General features: G+C 50.4%; 3 protein-coding genes across 10 annotated transcripts in view; 2 read left to right on the top strand and 1 right to left on the bottom strand.

Moving 5' to 3' along the window:
- The window catches only part of PPARA (peroxisome proliferator activated receptor alpha), a 57,758-nt gene extending 49,570 nt beyond the window's left edge, over window positions 1-8,188 (top strand). For 4 of the 6 annotated variants that reach the window (XM_034987301.1, XM_034987300.1, XM_034987299.1 and 1 more), the window contains 2 exons: window positions 4,337-4,784; window positions 6,953-7,689. In XM_034987301.1, the coding sequence (XP_034843192.1) occupies window positions 4,337-4,784; window positions 6,953-7,200 (696 nt within the window). In that variant the 3' untranslated portion in view covers window positions 7,201-7,689. Of the gene's footprint in view, window positions 1-4,336; window positions 4,785-6,947 lie in introns of all 6 variants that reach the window. The other 2 variants (XM_034987297.1, XM_034987302.1) reach the window with 2 other exon arrangements.
- GRAMD4 (GRAM domain containing 4) overlaps window positions 1-19,566 on the top strand; it is a 467,167-nt gene that overhangs the window by 114,874 nt on the left and 332,727 nt on the right. The gene's annotated exons all lie outside the window — the stretch shown is intronic.
- CDPF1 (cysteine rich DPF motif domain containing 1) lies at window positions 9,493-19,539 on the bottom strand. Of its 3 annotated transcripts, none has more exons than XR_004676014.1 (3): window positions 18,632-19,262; window positions 17,965-18,080; window positions 9,493-16,065 (listed from the first exon to the last, which is right to left on the bottom strand). XR_004676014.1 is itself a non-coding variant. In XM_034987306.1 (3 exons), the coding sequence occupies exons 1-3, from the start codon at window positions 19,281-19,283 to the stop codon at window positions 15,692-15,694; spliced, it is 372 nt and encodes a 123-aa protein (XP_034843197.1). In that variant the 5' UTR covers window positions 19,284-19,539; the 3' UTR covers window positions 9,493-15,691. The 3 variants fall into 3 exon arrangements, 1 of the variants encoding a protein (XP_034843197.1); XR_004676013.1 differs by having other exon boundaries at window positions 17,969-18,080; XM_034987306.1 differs by having other exon boundaries at window positions 9,493-15,838; window positions 17,969-18,080; window positions 19,171-19,539.

Genomic DNA, 19,566 nt, shown 5'->3' with positions numbered 1-19,566 from the left:
GGAAGGTGGCCAGGAAACGGTGGAGGGAGGGTCTTGGGAGGAGGAAGGAAGCTGCCGGAAGCATGTAGGCTGGTCTGAGCCACTGAGATTTCAGAACCAGAGACCAGAAAACCACCAGGGCCCTTAGTGACCTGGTCGGAGCTCGTCAGGGCCCTGGCTGCCCTATGACTTGAGGGTGGCAGAAACAGAAGCAGAGCTGAGGCACAGAGGTACATCAGTCCCATCTGAACTTGGCTTCCAAAAGATGTGCTTTTCAACAGCATCTTAAAAAGTTGGTGTGTTGACGCTTGAGGTGTTAAAAATACCACAAGAATGCTCTCCAGGAGGCCACATGCAGTGAGAGGGTGAGGAGCACTGAAGTCCGTGGGAACGAAAGAATGCACTAGTACTTGTATTTTGTAATGTCACAGACCGTCATAACCTTCTTCATTCAAATGAAGGGGACCGCATACGTTTATCTCAAAGGTTCCCATATTGCTCAAACTTGTCGGGAATCATCTTTAGAGTCTTTGAATGTCTTCAGTTATGGAGAATCTCTATCCTCTAAGAAGATAATTGAATTTTAGACAAAATCATGAGTGCTTTGTAGGCCAGTCACTAACAGTCAAGTGTCTTGTCTGATCGAAGAATGAATGAAGCAAGGGGATGAGATTTTGGCACGTGGCCGAGAATAGATTCTAACACGCGTTTTGAAAGGGCCTTCAACATTATTCTCAGCGTTTCGAGATCTTTGGGACAAGGGGCCCCCGGGGTGCCATCCTGAAATGGCTTTAGGGGGTATGTTGCACCACATGGTGGGGTTTTGCCCACAATGTTACGCTGAAATATTACACCGACAACTTAAGTTGCCTTAAGACTGAAAAACATTCTTAATATTTTATACCGTTTCCTGAAATGTGTAGTAAAATCTAACCAAAAGCTTATTAAATGGTTTCATCTAAAGCAATTCTACCAATAAATCACAATTTTTTCCTAAAACATGGTGCTGCCTGATTTTATGTAGACAATGCTGTTTAGATGTATGTAAAGATGAGTTCTTGTCAGTGGCTTCATTTATTTTTTCATGAGAGACACAGAGAGAGAGAGAGGCAGAGGGAGAAGCAGGCTCCCAAGGAGCAGGGAGCCCGATGCGGGACTCGATCCCAGGACGCTGGGATCATGACCTGAGCCGAAGGCAGAGGCTTAACCAACTGAGCCACCCAGGCGCCCCTGTCCTGGTCTTTAAACAAATTATATAGCTGTTCTGTTTTCATTGGTGGTAGGAAGAATGTTTTTAATGCTTTGCTAAGTGCTGTGCCCCATAGGCTGTGCATGCCTCCTCCCGCCGAGTCTTCTAGTTTATTTCCTGTGAGGCAGCCCTGTCCCTAGTATTTGACATGACAGCTGACCAGTGGTCATTTGGCATTTGTCTCATGAGACTGGGACAGGCCACCAGTCAGCTAACTGAAGAGGCTGGATAAAGCAGGAATCATACAAAACAATACATAATGTAGGCATTTTTTTTTTTTTAAGATTTTATTTATTTATTCATGAGAGACAGAGAGAGAGAGAGAGAGAGAAGCAGGCTCCCAAGGAGCAGGGAGCCCGATGCGGGACTCGATCCCAGGACGCTGGGATCATGACCTGAGCCGAAGGCAGAGGCTTAACCATCTGAGCCACCCAGGCGCCCTCTTGTCAGTGGCTTCATTAACACACACAGAACACCATCAGGCGTGAGCACGAGTGATAGATGTCAGTTAGGAGAACCTTCTGGTCTTGGTGGGGAGTGATTTGGGGGGCGCTGGGCAGCTTTCTGCTCGTGCTATTTAAACTCCTGACAACATGCTTTATTTATCTGAAATGACCACCTGTGATGTCAGATACATTCATATTCAAACTTAAGTATAAAAGGCGCATTCCATAATTAAATATAAGCAGCATGGATTTTTTTTAAATAGTCCTATCAACAGTGTTTATCAAGCGTGTTAGTATATGCATTTTCTCTTGAGTTTCCATAAACATTGGTTTCTAAATGTTACCACTGGTTTTGAATTGAGATGGTTTCTAATTTTGTCTGTTAATGAGGCCCTGCCTTCTTAAGATCCAAGTGATAATTTTATAAAAATGAAATGAAGTATTTGTACCAGATACATCCCCGTTTACGAGAGTATGTTTTACATAAAACTAGTCCCAGGCGGGTCTCACGGGCGTGTGTCCTGTTTCACAAGGTCCTTTGCCTGGAAGGGCCCCGCATCAGGATTTCATGCCCTGCTGTCACTGTCTTGAAATTCTTCATCATTTTTGAACAAGGGGGCCCACGTTTTCATTTTGCCCCAAGCCCTGCAAATTCCATGGCCGGTCCCGCACCGGTCGTGAGAATCTCCAGCAAAGGACGCAAGTGCTCTGGGATCACACATTTGGGGAACCCCTGCCCAGCCTGTCCCTGTTCCTGAAGCTTCCCCAGCACACACCTGCTGCGGTAGAGACTCTGGAAGGCCCTAACTTCATTTATCTCAGCGTTTCCCAAATTTCTTTGGGCCACACAACTTTTGTTTTTAATGCCTTTATTTCTGCCGAAGGTTACAAAGCCAGTGATACAGCCAAGGTGGCCTACTAGTGTATTTTCTGGAATTGAAGGGATACTGCTGTGTATCCCTAGAATGTTAATTCCTTCAATGTGAGCAACTTCCCAGAAAACAGAACTGCCCCCAAACTTTCCCCAAACAACAGTAATCTGGCCTGCTTTTACGGTCTTTGGAAAGAGATGGTTTTAGTCTTCCTTAACCAGACTTGAGATAGTCAGGACTTTGGCTTTGAATTTTGTATTCAGATTGTTTTCACTCACGCACAGGTAATTTTTCGAGTATCCCCTTTCTTCAGACTTAGAATCAAATTGTTTTTTTTATCCAATGCTGCATTGTAAATTCTGATTTTGGTTAAACATTTCTCAGACAATCCCTTGCATTGTTCCAAGGCGCTTGCCTTGCTTCTGAGACAAGGACACCCTCCAGGTGCCCTGAAGATGGTTTTTTGCTGTGGTTCCTCCAGGTGCTCTTGGGAGCCCAGGAATAGGGGACACATCGTGCCGTGGGGCCAGATAGAGTGTCAGTGACATGTTTTGCCCATTGGCAGAGTGGGTCTTAAAATCATGTAGGCATTCTACATTTTATGCATCCTGGTAGGAATTGAAAGTAATGCCTCAGCCCACCTCATTACTGATCTATAGAACACATTATGAATCCGAGAGATCGCCGAGAGACTGTCCTTTCTTCTGCTCTGCGCACAAATCCGGTGTACATTTTGGGCAGCCACACAAAACATCTATGTTGTTCCCCTGTGCCCCACCAGATATGTAATCCCTCCTGGGCATGCTGACTTCAAATAATAGGGCCAACCGTCTCTTCTTTCCTCCACTAGGTACTTAGAAAATGGCAGGACCCGTGGGCTTAGAAGCAAATGGTATATGGCAACATGCAGGCTGCTGGCCCAGGGGTTTGCACTTGTTGCAGAACACAGAGCACCAAAGTGCAGATCTCGGTCTTACACACAAGGAGGTGAGGGTCCTTCAAGATTTTCCCAGGTTACTCCCAGAGAGCAAGGGCTTAACAATGCTTGGTTGCTTATTGCTACGCAAACACAAGCACCAACTTTCCGAGTTCTATTTACCTGCCAAATTTACTCAGACGGCAGTTGTCAGGCAACAATGCTTATCTCCAAAGTTCGTAAAACGGTAAAATTAAGAATTACCATAGGATGAGCAAAAGAGGTGAAGGCACACATTTTTAGTAATAAAATTAATAAGCCCTGGGGATGAAAAGGACCTTATGAGGACTACGGTCAGTAATATTGTAGTTACATTGTCATGACTCCACTCGAGGGGTGGGCACTGCCTAATGTGTAGATGTGTCGAATCACGCTATGCTGTGCCCCTAAAACTCATGTAGCATTGTGCGTCAACTGTTCTTCAGTGATAAAAATTTCAAAGTTATTGTAGTTAGGGCCATTGCAGAGGTATTTAGGAGTTCAGAGAATATTACAAAGTATTAAAAGTGCTTTGCAAATATTCTCTTGTTAGCTTTATTGCCGAAATCAGGACTTACCTTTCATAGCAATGAAATCCCCACCTGGTGTCAGGCACTGATGATTATTATCTTACTGATTTGTATCGCTAGTTCCCTATGAATGTCTTTGTGTCCCCAACCAATTTTGAGGTTATTTAAGGACGAAGACTACATTTTGTTCCTGTTGCACTTCTCCGCAGGTGACCTGCAGGCAGTGGCTGCTCATCAGTTCACTGATAATTAAGAGGACAGCCTGTCACCAGTGACCTGGCTCATTTCCATGTCTTTCTTTGCAGCCCTTTGTCATACACGACATGGAGACATTGTGTATGGCTGAGAAGACTCTGGTGGCCAAGTTGGTGGCCAACGGCATCCAGAACAAGGAGGCGGAAGTCCGCATCTTCCACTGCTGCCAGTGCACATCCGTGGAGACCGTCACCGAGCTCACCGAGTTCGCCAAGTCCATCCCTGGCTTTGCCAACTTGGACTTGAATGATCAGGTCACTTTGCTGAAATACGGAGTTTATGAGGCCATATTTGCCATGCTGTCTTCTGTGATGAATAAAGACGGGATGCTGGTAGCATATGGAAATGGCTTTATAACTCGTGAATTCCTAAAGAGCCTAAGGAAACCGTTTTGTGATATCATGGAACCTAAGTTTGATTTTGCAATGAAGTTCAACGCGCTAGAGCTGGATGACAGTGATATCTCCCTTTTTGTGGCTGCTATAATTTGCTGTGGAGGTAAGTCGTTGGCCGAATGTGGTGCCACGTCACCTGCAGCCTCCTATCCCGCAGGACAGCAGTAAATCTGGTCTGTGCGTGAGTGGTGCGCCGTGGAGTGCACACTGGCAGACGGGAGGGCGTCTGAGCCCCTGCGTCGCCACCGCGGGGAATTAAGTGAGAATTATACTGTATCATAGCACAGCATATGTTATTATATGTAAATATATATTTGTACATTATATAAATATGTTCCATCCATAATTATGTTACATACATGATATTCTATTTCTAAGTATAATATAACTATATCAAATAGATTAGGTGCAATGGTAATATAATTTTATCTAACATATCTAATATCTAATACATCTTAGAATCATAATATACGGTGTGTATTATTATAGAATTCTATTATTATAGTATCATATCCATATCATAGACAGTATTCTATGAAATGCCATACAGATGTTAGTACAGTTTATCTCACTATTGGTATATTTATTCTATTTCATAATGAAAAATATCGGTAGCTAACTGGCGGTGTTTGCAGTTTGCCTTGCCAAAGGAAATGGATCCCAGTGAAGGAAAATCTGGGCCTCTCTGCAGGGAAGCTGGCTCTGCAGCTCCCAGAATTTTGGCTCAGTGTCCTGTTCCTTTAAATAACCCTGTCCTGGTAGAAGAAGGTCATCCCCATACTGTAAACTCAGCTGACCTCACCCAGCCTGGGGGAGACCGACGGGGCGACCACCGACCGCCGCCACAAACTGCTAGAAGGTGTGCCCCACAGTTGGCTGACTGGTGGAGCTGAGGCTGGTCACAGCCACCCAGACTCCGGAAGCCCCACAAGGCCCGTCCCTGCTGTCCCTGTTACTATCCAGCTGTGCACGGTCAGGTGGAGGGAGTCCTTATGCTCTGGCAAAAAATGTAAAATGCAGAACAGTTGTACGTAAGCTACCCTTGTCCTTTGTACGCTCAAGATGTAGTGTTGTGGGTAAAAAGCAATTGCACCACCCTCATGAGTGGTAGGAGCACAGTTTTCTAAAAGAAATTATAATCATATATCAATCCTGGGGCACCTGGGTGGCTCAGTCAGTTAAGCCTCTGACTCTTGGTTTTGGCTCAGGTCATGAACTCAGGGTCGCGAGATCGAGCCCAGTATCAGGCCCCGCGCTGAGTGGGGAGCCTGCTTCAGATTCCCTCTCTCTCCCTCTGCCCCCCCCCCCCCAATGCTGGCTCTTTCTCTCTCAAAAAAAAAAATCATGTATCAATCCTATATATAGAAAAGGGTCTGGTGTGATACACATTAAACCTCATGAGGGGGATTCGCTTTCTGTTTTTTTTAATCTGTTTAAAAAGTGAGTAATTATATTCATTTTACAACCAAAAAAAGCAGTGAAAAAATCCACACCCTTAGCAACACTTTTAACGATCCTAGTAAGGACGGGGCTTTGAAGAGAGCACTGCCTATTGGACAGGGACGGGGACAGGGTGTGTTCTGGACCCAAGGCAGGACGCGTGGTCTCAGGCTGCCTGGGAGGTCCGGTGCCTGCGGTTGAGCTACCCCAGGGAGGGCGTGTGGTGTGTTCGCTGACCTGCCGGGACCAGATCTCAGGCCTCCCTGGGGCTCGGCAGCATCCTGTGCAGCTACCATCTGCCACCTTGTTCCCCAGTCTATGCAGCTGACTCGTACCGGAAGACTGTAGCTTTCCTACCCTCACAGCGCTTTACGCCACAAAACCAAGTCTAACACAATCACACTCCTTCACGTGGTGATGGAAAACCTGAAACCAGATATCTAGTTTTCATTCAAGAAGAAGTATTTCATTTCATATTATGCAAAACTGGTTGTTTTAATCATCATCGGAATGTATGGTTACTCCTAATGTTTTGGGGTTTTTCCCCTGACCGGTGGTAATCAGATAAACCCAAAATGAAAGGGCCATGCTGCAGGGCAGCTGGTCAATTTAAGGTAGTACACAAATATTTAGGACCGAGTATTTGTCCTGTCTGCCCAGTAGGCCCAGTGACTTTGGAAGAATGGAGTTCTGTCTTCCAGCCGAGTCCAAGGCGGAGTAAGAAAGAAAGGCCACATAAAATAAGAATGTTTGGTTTCCCCAACCGATAAACAGTTACGAGGCGTCAGTGGAGTGATTATCACAAACATGTCTTCTTTCTTTTGAGACTAGATCGTCCCGGCCTTCTAAACGTGGGACACATTGAAAAAATGCAGGAGGGCATTGTGCACGTGCTCAAACTTCACTTGCAGACCAACCACCCAGACAACACCTTCCTCTTCCCAAAACTCCTTCAAAAAATGGCAGACCTCCGGCAGCTCGTCACAGAGCACGCGCAGCTCGTGCAGGTCATCAAAAAGACGGAGTCTGACGCCGCCCTGCACCCGCTGCTGCAAGAAATCTACAGGGACATGTACTGAGGGCTTGAAAGTGAAACGCACAAGCCACGTGCCAAGGACTTCTAAAGTCAACAGCACTACAGATGGGGAACGGGAGCAACATCGCTTTGCACAAATTCCACCATTTTCACCTCAGAGAATGGGACGGATGAGCCCTAGGTAACCGGAACCCTAGACCACATTTCTTTCTTTTTCACACCAGTACTTCTGAGAACGTGCAAAGTATTAAAATGCTGGTGACAGGTAGCTGATAGGCAGTTCTTAGAAAATTAAGGGGAATGATGCCCAGCGGTCTGATTTTAACTCACCTGATATTAATCAATGCAGATTTCTTGATATCACATGAGTAACATAGCGCTGAATTAACTGGTGACCTCGAAATACGTGGTCTGTCTTCGCCTTTTGCTGCCTTTTGACTGTTGCGCTCCCTTATCATTTTAAAAACTAATCAGCACTTTTTAACTTTTATAATCCTGTAAATCTAGATGAATCCAAAGGTTAGGTATTTTTAAAAAACAGCAAAATATTTATTGGGAAGACTCTAATTCTGTTTCCTGAATTTGAAGACAGACAACGTGCTGTTTCTTAATCATAGGATTTAAAATTTCAGAGGATTCTTTGATAAGCTATCCAAACGCAGCAGTCGGTTGGTTTTCACTGTGTTCATGGCTGTGACTTAATAGGGAGGAAGGGCCTGTTTCCAGGTTTGTATAGAAGATCCCAGAAAGCCGCATCTCAAGACTCCCCCTGGACTCGATGCTCTGCCTGTTTCAAGCTGGCATCTGGAGTCAGCAGGAGCAAGACAAACGGAAAGTATGTCAGTTGTCCATCCCTCTGACCTATTTCCTATCAAATCAGAACCAACTGAGTCAGATTGTTTGGGGGCCATGATAGCGTTTTCGGGGGCAAACTGACAAGTTGTTTGTCAGTGTTCCTCTGGGCCCCATGTGTCAAGGCAGCTCCTTGGCCTTTTCCTGTGTTGCTTTTTAAAATATGCAGCTTTATTTTATTTTATTTTTAAAGATTTTATTTATTCATTTATTTGAGAGAGTGAGAGAGAGAGAGAGCACATGAGAGGGGGGAAGGTCAGAGGGAGAAGCAGACTCCCCGCCGCGCAGGGAGCCCGATGCGGGACTCGATCCCGGGACTCCAGGATCATGACCCGAGCCGAAGGCAGTCGCCCAACCAACTGAGCCACCCAGGCACCCCGCAGCTTTATTTTTTTAACTCTTGGTGGCAGTAGCTGCTCCCGAGAGTGTAGAAGGCAAGGCAAACAGGACTTTGGAGCGTGGGCCCCAAGGGGACCACGTGGAGAATGAGGGGGACAGGCACAGAGTCCTTCATGGGGCAGTTTTCCAGTTACATAGGGAAGGCGGCTTTCCCAACATCTGAAATATTTGTTTCAGCCTCAAAGATCATTTCTCAACCCGGTCTGGTTATGAAAGCAGTGTTAATAGTGGTTTTCGTCCCAGAGCATATGGACCTGGAAAGACTCTTTCTGTCCACCGTGGTATGTAAATGTCCTGTCAGGGGATTTACAGCAGCCCTGCCCTGCAGGCCAGCCCGACCTGAGCTGACACCTCCGCAAGGGTGTCACTGGCCACCTGCCCCTGACCCCCTGCCTCATGGCAGCTCGTCGTAGCACCTGGTTGTACCTTTGGCACCCCTCCCCCTCCGTCTCTAGAAAACGTGGCTCTAGAAGGTCGCTATACTTGCTCTGGAAGAATGATTAGGATTGAACTTGATAAAGTTCCCAAGGTCAGCATCAAGGAAATTCAACAGGAGAGAGAACGATAAAACTGTAAGGTTTCAACTAGAAAAGGCGAACACATGTGCCCGTGAAAACGGGCACATCCTCCTCAAAATTAAACCTTAGTGGTAGTTTTCATTTTTATTTTGTTGAGAGAGCCAATCAAAGGATCTGTTGGAAGCAGATAAAAGTATTTCCACGTATGAATGATACCTGTCCAGAGGTCATCCCGAGTCAGAGGGCACGCACGTCCATGTGGGCGTTCTTCCCTAAGACAAGGCCCCTCGGGCTGGTGCCACGTCTGTGTTGCCTCTGTCGACCACTGGCCTCTCTTCTCAGGTGTCCCAGGTAGATGCCATTGGTGGACGTGGCCTCAGAAAGGGACCCTCAAGACCCAGGCTTTCAGAAAAGTCGCTCGCTCTGGTTCTGTTCTCATAAAACTTATTTTTAAAAGCTCTTTATTTCATGCATTCTGCCGCCGAAGTCACCGGGTTCTGTAGTGCTAGTGTTAGTGAGCCTTTGGCTCTCTTGGGGCCCGGCTAGGCTCCCAGCGATGTTCCCGGTGAGGCCACGAAGGAGGCTGCAGAGAGCGCAGCTCGAAAGTCACTTGAATTCGTTCACTGGTACCGATGGGAAGAAAATCACAGATTCCCGTTCATTTTAAGTAACAGTCACTGATTGCCACGCAGAATGTTCGGGCCATCTAATCAAAGATTTCTCAGTCCACCGACAGTCAGATACAGACAAATTATTCACCCGTTCAGAATACTGTCGCATTTCCAGTAGGGACTCGTTAAAGCGCATTTATTGCCTGCTGGATTTCAGCAGACATCAGCACGAAGTGGGGTAGATATGACAGAACAGGTTCGAGAAGCCTCAGACCAGAGCACGGAGCCCCTCCTCTGCTGGGGAGCTCGGCCCGCGGTGCAGCTCCCCTCGCTACCACCTTGATGCCCTTCGGCAAGTCACTGTTTGTAGCCACAAGTGCCACATGCCTCAGAGACCACAAAATTACACCCAGCCTTCGTCTGCAGGGCTGACAAGGAACGAGTCCTGAACTCAGCAGGCAGCTCCAGCTCCGGAGCCGGCCTGGCCCGCTCTCCCCAGTCCTTTTCGTCCTCCCAGGCATTTCCAGCTGGGTGTCCCACACACGGAATCCTGCCCCTGCCACCTTGAGGGCCGCACACACCAGTGGCCGTCTTGGGGAAGCCCAGCAGCATCAAAACCAGGATGCTGGCAACTGCATCAGCACAAGTGAGAGGCAGGGCAGTGTGGGAATCATCAAAGCGCCAGTGAGCCGCTCCTTCCTTCCCGCCTTGCTCTCGAGTTTCCCTGTGGCCTTCCTGTAACTCTCGGATGAGATGCACTCCAAGCATCTCCCTAAAGAGTAGGTGTACATATGGCAATAAGAATGTGAAGTCCAGGAGAAGAACCTTGGTGCATGGTGCATTCAGGAATGCTTGTGAGAGCGATCCTTGTTTTAAAGGGACTCTTCATTTTAAGAGCAAGCATGTATCCTTCTGCATTTCGGATGCATTTCTTACTGAAACTCTAAGGGAGCGAACAGCCTCAAGGATCATGTGGGGGTTCCAGAGACAGGGCGGCGTCCTAAGATCTGAGCAGAAGCTCAAGGCACAAGTAAAATCCTTTGTTTAATGTGCGATAAGTAGATTATTAATTTAGCAACTACTGTTTCCCCAAATCTACAGCATAACCGCTACCTCAATATGATACATCAAAAGGCACAGTTAAAATTAAGGTACACAAAACACTCGGGGTCCTTCTGGAGCATCTATAGTCAGATCATTTATGAATAAGATTCAGAAGTTACACACCTTTGCTTGATTGCACGCTGAGAGGCAGAAGGTCATGTGACTTCTTAAAGGCACTTCGGTTGAGCCTCCAAGATACACATGTGCAGAAGTTGCTGCCCCCAGTTTGGGTGAGTTGGAGCATGACCCAGGTCTGGAAGTGGGAACAGTCACTGGCCGCAGTGACCCGCCCTGTGGAGGGCCTCCCCTGCTCCTCGGCTGCACCTGCTGGCCGAGGCAGCCTGCTCAGGGAGAGACCCTGCCAGATGAGGCTGGAAGCAGATGCCTCCGGGCCGACTTAGCCGGGCTGTGACTTTTCAAGGCGCACTTGGGCCTCCTTGCTGCTTCTGGGCACTTCCTTCCTCGTGCTCCCTTCTTCAAGCCACAGCAGCACCAAGCACATTTGATACCTAGCCACTGCATACACGATGGAGGGTGGTTTTTTGGTTTGTTTTTGTCTCGACCCAGTGGCCACACCCGTCTCTGGAATGTCTTACAAATGCCTGTTTCAAGAGGGGTACACTGTTTTGACCAACCTGCACTGCAGGTGTTCCTGGAGGGGCCACTTACTGAAAGCCTTTAAGTTCACAGCAGTGTGTCCATTCAGGATGGCAAGGACATCCCACTGTCTGTGGAAGTCACCAGCTACGATCGGTGCCAGCCACCGAGGGCTTACTGATTATTAAGTGTCCGTGGAAGTTTCTTCCCACGTACCCAGTCTTTATAGCACAGGCACAGCCCAGCACCGGGTGACTCCAAAGCCAGGCTCTCTGTACTTGTTCTTCTCCTTTTAAAAAAAAAGTGGCCCAGCTTCTCTTAACTCTTGGTCCAAGCTGATGTATAGGGGTCCCCCTGGGATTAAGGATTCTTGCCAGGCTCCAAAGGTTGAGTCTACATTTTTTGCTGGGATATATATATGCCATTTTAACAGAATTCAGGAAAATGGTCATTGACCCCCAGCCTGTGACACACACCAGAGTAAGGATAAAGGCAGTGAACTTTCCTCTGACTCAGGATAGAGGAGATCCATTACATTTCTCTGGAAACCACAATGCAAATTAGAGGGGATACTGAAAGTTGAAAAGACAATGAGTCTTCATGCGTTAGTTTAAAGAATTACAGAATTCTTTCCACGATGCTGTTTTGTGGAGTGCAGCTGGGTGTCTTAATACTTCCATGGAGTGGGCTGAGGCTCATAAAGGCTGTGGGTGTGGCCCACGTAATCGGACAGCAACTGAGAGGCTAGCAGCCTGAGGCCTGGGACACCTTCTCAGGTCTAGCATGGGGCTCTCAGCAGACCATTTGCTTCTCAACATTTCAGGCTGAGACAAAGACAAGTGTCACCGTGTAACTACCCCACCTCGGGAAAACGGGGGTGGGGAGGACGGGGACCATATAATGTGGCTCAGCTGAAATACATACAGCCACATCCTTTTGGAATTCCTTGCCAAACAGATCAGACCAAACTGCACCCATGTTCAATGTCACGTCTTGATTGAAGCAATGGAGAATGTCAAGGACTCCAGGGGCCCCCTAGCTGTTCAATGCCTTATTTGCCAAAAGAAAAGAAAAAAAAAAAAAAAAAAAAAAAAAACCACTAAGAAACTTTTTTTTTTTTAACATCAGAGATAGGGTTAAGACCTGGATCAGGTTTTTTTAATTTAAAATGTTTGCTATTTTGGGTCAAATGTGAAGAACTTCCCCAAGTGCTTCTCTGGAGAAGGAATATACTAGCCTCCTCCTCCCTTACCCTTCTCCCCACACCCAACATCTAAACTTTGCTAATTCGACAAACTGCGGCACCATGGAGACCAGTGCAGGGACCCGCCCTCCACCATGAGCCTGGAGGTGAGGGCTCTTGCCCCCAGGGGGTCCCCCGGCCTCAGCATGGCCTTCTCAGGGCAGGGAGGTCAAGCTTCGGGCCCTGAAGACAAGTGAGTGACCCATCTTTCCAAAGTAAAATTCACTTTTGGAAACTATCTTCTCTTTTTAAAAGCACAGACAGTCTGTTCCTTTTTTTCAGGCCTAAAAAAACAAAGGAAAAAAAAAAAGTACCTCACAATAGATGAATACCACTCAGTACCCTTTCCAGTAAGGTCACAGTATTTGTGTTTGTCATTTTTCCTACACTGTATGGTAAAATGAACTATGTTAATAGCTATATCTTAAATACTGTGATTCAAGTTTAAGAAAAATTTTAGTGTATTTTACTAACTTACAATCCTGCATCTAATAACAAAGATTTGGATTCTTTTGAAATCAGTATTAGTTGACACACACTCTTAGTAGCCTGGCTCATGGAACCTACTGGAAACACAAAGGATGCTGGAATATAACTGACATACAGTTGCATACACATGTGCACACATACACAGCTTTTTGTCTCTCCCAAGCCATGCAGAATTTTATTTCCCCGTGTAAATCTGTTCCCTTCGTCATGAGTCACATGCGAGTACAAGCGAGTCTGTTTTCACCGTCTCTTCTGGCAAGGGGGCCAGAGACCCAGGTCCAGAGTCACTTACTGCTCCCAGCAGTGTCCTGCTGAAGACCTGAACTATTCCTGGGTCGTGGGTCACGGTCTGTTCTTCAGGAAATTATTACCTGTGGGTTATTACCAAAGCACTCAGGCAATCCGAAATCTTCGGGTGGGATATTTGCACCGCTGGTTCTCTGGCAGCCCCCCGATGGCCCAGCCCGAAGCATACAATGGAAACCACAGACCCCGTGAGGCTCCTGTGGGTCGTTCGCAGTATCTCGGCAGAACTTCTTCATGTCCACAGGGCCATGGCACTGAGAGTGTCTGACTGACACATGTCAGAACATCAGATGGATGCAGATTTCCAAAGCAAGACTGAGCTTGGTTTCTTGGTGTGTTTGTTACCACTCTGGTGCCTTATACTCTCCCAAGTATTCAGGGGCTGACAGACCCCTCGTCTTCATACTAAACAGGAGCAGTTCCAAAGCAGATCTTTTAGAGCAGGTTCTGGGGTTCTCTCTCTGGGTCTGGAGAGGGGGGCATCCATCCAGGGCCTCAGGGAACAGGGGTGTGCACAGAAGAGCAAATGGAATCTTCCGAGTCACATTAACCAATAGCGGTTCCAAGCAATTAGAAAATGACTGTAACTTTAATTTTTAAAAAATCTTCGGTCTTATTCTGTTTCCTGCTAGGAGATTGAATTGATCACGTATGTTGATTAATATCCTGAATTTATGGGAATGTACAGGTTTGGAATGTCCTACTGTAAGACTGATGAATGTAAGGAGTTAATTTCAGGGTATAGTGTTGCCTTAATGGTTTTAAAAAATAAAACTCTTTTTTAAAATTGGCTGGTGAGTTCTGAGTGATGCCGTGAGATGAACATTTGGCTTGAAAATCCCCGGCTATAGCGTCTGCCCTCAGCCCAGAGCAGCCCCCGCCCCACTCCCCCAGGGGTCTTCACCTCTAGTCCTTTTGTCCTTCGGTTCGAATGGACCTAGGACAGTGTGGCCCCAAAATGACAGCCATTTGTCTAAAGTAATGTGATGCAGGGGAAGCATCAGGAAATAAAACCCAGTGCGCACATCAGCCAATAAAAGCTCTTTCTTCATTCTCTCCTCAAATGCATGTCTGCCCCCCCCCCCCCGCCCCGGGGGCAGCGTCAGCTGGCCTCCCAGTAGTTACAGGTGAAGACAGAGCCGCTCCAGCCCTGAGAGCCAGCAGACAGAGGCCAACGAGCCATTCAGTGTGTCCCCCACGGCATGGGGGCCACGGGGGCAGGGGAGCCCGCAGGAGGGGTGCCCGTGGGGGAGGAGTGCCCCAGGGCCGCCTACAGTAGCCTGCAAGGCTGGTGCAGGGTCCCCCATGGAAAGGGGCAAGCCAGCACCTCAAGCTGTGAGCCCCTGCATGAGGGAAGGGAAGACAGGGGAAGGGCATTGCTCTACCTTGGAATGGGACTGGGCCTATAGGGGCCAGAGCCAGAGCCCGCGGGACAGATAGGATGGAAGAGGCTGCACGTGGCAACACCCCAGCCCCCAACCAATGCCAGATCCAGGGTGCCAAGGAGAACATCTGCCTCGCAAATGTTTCCAGGGAAGGATTACTTTTCAAAAAATTAACCAGTTCTTTGGGTATTTAATTATGGACCTAACACATGGCCAAGATTTAAAACGTTTTCCAAGCACGAGGATGTGAAATAAAATTCCACTGCCCCCAGACCCCCAATCACGCCTGCAGCTCCCCACACACCTCAGGCACCTTCCCACAGGTCACCTCCCTGTGAACCGTCCCAAAGAGTGACATCTTCACCGCATGAACACTCACTCCCCAGGATGGGGAAGACAGGAGTCCCCACCCCAGCCATCCTGCCTCCGCATAAGCACGGACAGCATGACCACCCAGCGTGACCAGAGGGCCTCCTCACACTAGACCAGGACAGTGGGCTTTGTCCCTTCGCTCCTGTGTCCTCAGGGCCAGGCAGAGTAGCATGTCACCTGGAGGCACTCCTGGATCTGATGAATCATGCGAAGGGCACAAGGGCCTTCCAGGTCCAGCCGTGTGTAAGCAGGAGCCAGGGGATGACCCTGCGGGAAGGCCTAGAGCCCCAGGTCCAGGAGGAGAGCAGAAGGGCCAGCAGGCCCAACCTCGACTTCCCTTTGTGCCAGTTCTGAGCCATTTCTCAGTTCTTGCCCTGCAGTCTCAGCATCAAGGGGGCTCTGGACACGGTTAGGTCTGCAGGATATCTGGTCCAAGGCCTGCCTTTTGAGTGCCTTCTCTGCCCGACTCCCGATCACCTTCCTGCTGCAGGCTGGGCCCCAGCTCGCTCCAGCTGCACACGCTGCTCCTGCCTGCCCCGGAACAAGGCAGGGTACGATAGTTCCCAACTCAGCCCCATCCCTGACCCAGGCTGCAGGGACCCTGCCAGCCCAGAAGCTCTGTGCTAGGTGCTAATGCCAACGTGGCACCCAGCTGCACTCATGTCCGAGAGCCAGGCTGGCTGGCCGGCCTCTTTGATGGAGCTTTCCTTTTCTCCAAGTCTTGCCGGATTTCCTGAGGGAAGGCATCCATGTTTTCCTGGACACAGGGGAGGCAAAACCTCTTGGAGTAGAATAAACTGCATTCCTGAAAGAGGATGGGGGAAGGATGGGGGCTAAGTACCACAGAGCAGGGGGTGCAGCTTCTCCCAGAGGCCAGTCCTTCACCCCGTACAGGGCGGCGGCGGGGAGGGGAGGGTGCTAGGCAGGGGCAGCTGGGGGGCCATGTTGGCAGGGGCTGGCCAGGGCCAGAACAGCACGAGGGAGAGCAGGGCCCAGGGGCTGGCCAGCCACCTCCAAGAACGCGGTCATCACCTAAGAGAAAAAGACACAATGGAGGGCCGCCAGGGAGGAGAGAGCAAGTAGGCAAGAGACCCCTGTCAGCCCCTGCAGGCAGTGGGGTATTGGGGGGTTCTGAGCATGTGGGAATCACCCAGTGAGATTGGCGAAGGTGTCAGAGAGAACAAGGCAGTGCAGGCCTGGGTCAACCCGGGTGAGAGAGCGTGGATGGAGTGGAAAGACTCTGGGGACTGCCATGCTCCGTCACGGGGGACGTGGAAACAACGAGAAGCTAGAGCCAGGGCCACACCTAAACTGTCAGAGATTCTAGATTCCTCCCTCTCCTGGTTATCACAGCAGTGTGACAGGGGCTTGGTGACCACCGGTGCTGGGCGCAGCCACTGGTGAGTGGCTGGTCTGGGCGAGAGGTCAGATCTGTCCAACCGCGGCCATTCTCCCCTGTGCCCATCTTTTGCCACTCAACTCCTGAGACTCATTGCCCAGGGCCCTGTCCAAAGACTACTTTCCCAGCCCCTTCTGCAACTGGGTGTGGCCACAGGACTGGGTCTGTGTCATTGGCAGCTCTGTGCCGCCTCCTGGTTGTGCCCTTTGAAGGAATGGGCATGTGCTCCCTGTCTCTTCCGGCAGGTGGGAGCATAGGTATGATGGTGGGAGCTGAGGCAGCCACTGCGGACCCAGCACATGCTGTGTTTTGAGAATGGCATGGCGCCACCTGCTCTAGACTCTTAGACATACAAAAAGTGAAGATTGTCATGATCAGGCCACTGTGTTTAGGGGGTCTCTCTGTTCCAGCAGCTCAGAGTGTGCCTCAGCTAAGACAAGGCTGTCCTTCCTGCAGTTCTCGGAAGAGATCTGTTCCCATGTTAAGAGAGGGGACTCGCCACCAACCAAGCACTTCATCCGAGAACACTGGAGCTCTCGGATACCATATGGAGCACCCTCTCCTCTGCTCACCAAGTGCAGCCCAAATGTGTAAGTGTGGCATTTAAGGCTTCTCCCCTCCCCCATGCCCAACCCCCCTTTCCATTTCCCAACTGCTTCTCTCCTGCTGAGTCCTCACCAGCTGCCGCATGTCCTCGAACACGCAGGCCTCTGCCTTGCTAAGGCTTCGTCGCACCCTGTCAAATCTCATCACCCTGACGTTGACAGAGGCTGATGTTTAAACCCAGTCTGTGATGCAGCAGCCTTGCCTGTACTCTGCCCCCTAGCAGAATGCCCAGGGACTGCTGTCCGGCTGTACGGCTCGGGTTACAGGGGCCACACCTCAGCCACGCAGCCCACTTCCACCCACCCCTGGGTTGTCCAACAATAGGCTCGCTAACCTGGTGGCCTGGGCCTACTCAGCCTCCTCAACCCTGTGTCCTCACCTATCAGATGGGGGCAATACTGCTTTGCACAGCTAGGTTTGGGGCAGGATTGAAGGAACCTGCGCTGGGAAAACAGGCCCCGAGCACAGGGCCTGACCCACAGCTAATGCTCAAGAAAGCACAGTTCCTTCCTCCAGAAGGTCCCTCCAAGAACAAGCAGGAAGAGGGTCACTGTCCCATGGAGAGAAGCACAACAGCCACTGGCATGGCTGGGAGGGGGAGAACTGTCAGCACCCACTCCGCAGCCAACACTGAGACCCTCTGACTGACCCCAGCTCGCCCCTCTATCTGCTCACCTCTGTTGGCTGCAGGACCCAACCATAATGAGGTGGACCAGCTGGCCTCCAAGAATCCCCGGGCCCCCCACCATGTGACTGAGAGGGCTCCTAGGATCACCTCCACAGAGAGAGGCTGATGCTCATGCCATCCTTGGGGAAGGCTCACAGGTCACCTTTCCCACGATCATGTGTGGGGTCCCAGCCACAGGGAGGGAGGGAGGGAGGGAGGGAGGGAGGGAGGGGAGGCAGCCCCAGCCCACGCAGCTTACCCACCGGGCCCACGCACACCAGCCGGCTGCACAAACTGCACTTTGAGCCAAGGACCAGGAACCTGTCCTTGTCCGAGGTGAACGGGTCCTTCATGATGTAACTCTCCTCCAGGAGGCTGCAGGACAGTAAGTGACGCCAGAGGTCAGCACGGCCTGAACTTCTACTAATGGAAGCTTGGAAGCGGCACGGAATGGACCTCCCCCGGGCCCCCCACACACCTGGGTGGGTTCATGGGAGGAGGGGCCGGTCCTCCCTGTGCCACCGAGTAGTAACAGAAAGGCAAGCCATCGGGGAGAGGCTGGAACTGAAATCAGAGCTGCTCTCGGCTCTAACAGCCGTGGTGGGGAGAACCACTCCTCCCCAGCTGCTGCAATGCAAGGCCCCAGACCCCACCTGCCCGCTGGGGTGGGGGCAGGGAGCACAAGGTCCGTCCGAGCTCTCGAAGCCCTTCCCTACACTCCCAGCACGGTGACACCCACTCCCAAGCCGTGCTCCCAGCACGCAGGGAGAACCAGGGCGCCTTACACCCTGCGTAAGGTGCTGGCCTCAGCCCGCACATCAAAGGAGACCAACAGGGGTCCGTGATGATGGTGCTCCTGGTCAGCAGAGGTACCCACCCACAAGAAAGCCCTGGCCCCCGCCACCTATCCCATGTGAGTAACATACTGGGTGATGTACTGGTCAGCTTCCCCACGATGTGGCATTCAACGAAGGACGAGTTAGAGGTCAAGAGTCAAGCTCCAGAACCCACTGGCTCTACTCAAGGTCGGTTCTGGGCAGATTCATGAGAAGCTGGTCCTTAGGACCCACTTCCCTCAGGCAAGAGGGCAGGCGGGCTTCCCACTAAGAAAGTACGTCACCAGGAACCAGGAGGAAGGGCAACAAGGCGCAGCCCCAGATGAAGAGGCTGCCACGGGGCCTTCTACTTCCAGGAGTTGAGCTGCCTCAGCCAGAGCCACCGCGCTTCTACCTCACAGCTGGAGCAGGTGCCGGTCTCTGGGCCGAGGGGGGCGGGAGGGGCCTGGAGGTTCTGGAGGAGCCAGAAGGCCCTGGGGCCTTGCCCGGTGCCTCCGCAGGTCACCCCTGCGGCGTCCAGAGCCTGGGAGGGATGGGCCTAAAACACGACTCCCACGCCACATGTCCGACTCAGGCGAGGCCCCGGCCAAGCAGCTCAGCCAGCGGCCCAAAAAGCGCGGCGTACTCACATGACAGAGTGGGTGTCAGGGGGCTTCTGCCCCACATAGCTGTACGGAGCTGTCAGGGCACAGAGCTGGCACGTAAACACACCCAGAGGACAGCGCTCCGCCTCAGCCTCCATCTGCGGGCTCAGGAGAGGTGGCACGTCGCCTTCAGAACCAAGAACCGCCACATCTCGAAGCCTCCCGCTGCATGCTGCCTGGGCGCCCAGCGCCGGGCTTTGCTCCCGCCGGGTTCGGAAAGTCCCCCGGCTACCGCCGCGGGCCTCTCTCACGTGCGGGCTTTCAGGAGTCCGAATAGCTCTCTCTCTCTGTCATCTATCTATCACCTATCATCTATCTATCTAACGAATATCTCTCTCTATCATCTATGTACCACCTATCATCTATCTAACGAATATCTCT

This window comes from Mirounga leonina, unplaced genomic scaffold (assembly GCF_011800145.1).
Source record: "Mirounga leonina isolate KUSES-001 unplaced genomic scaffold, KU_Mleo_1.0 Mir_418, whole genome shotgun sequence".
Lineage (NCBI taxonomy): Eukaryota > Metazoa > Chordata > Mammalia > Carnivora > Phocidae > Mirounga > Mirounga leonina.
The sequence above is the reverse complement of the archived record's forward strand: the minus strand, read 5'-3'. Positions and strand labels throughout refer to the sequence as shown.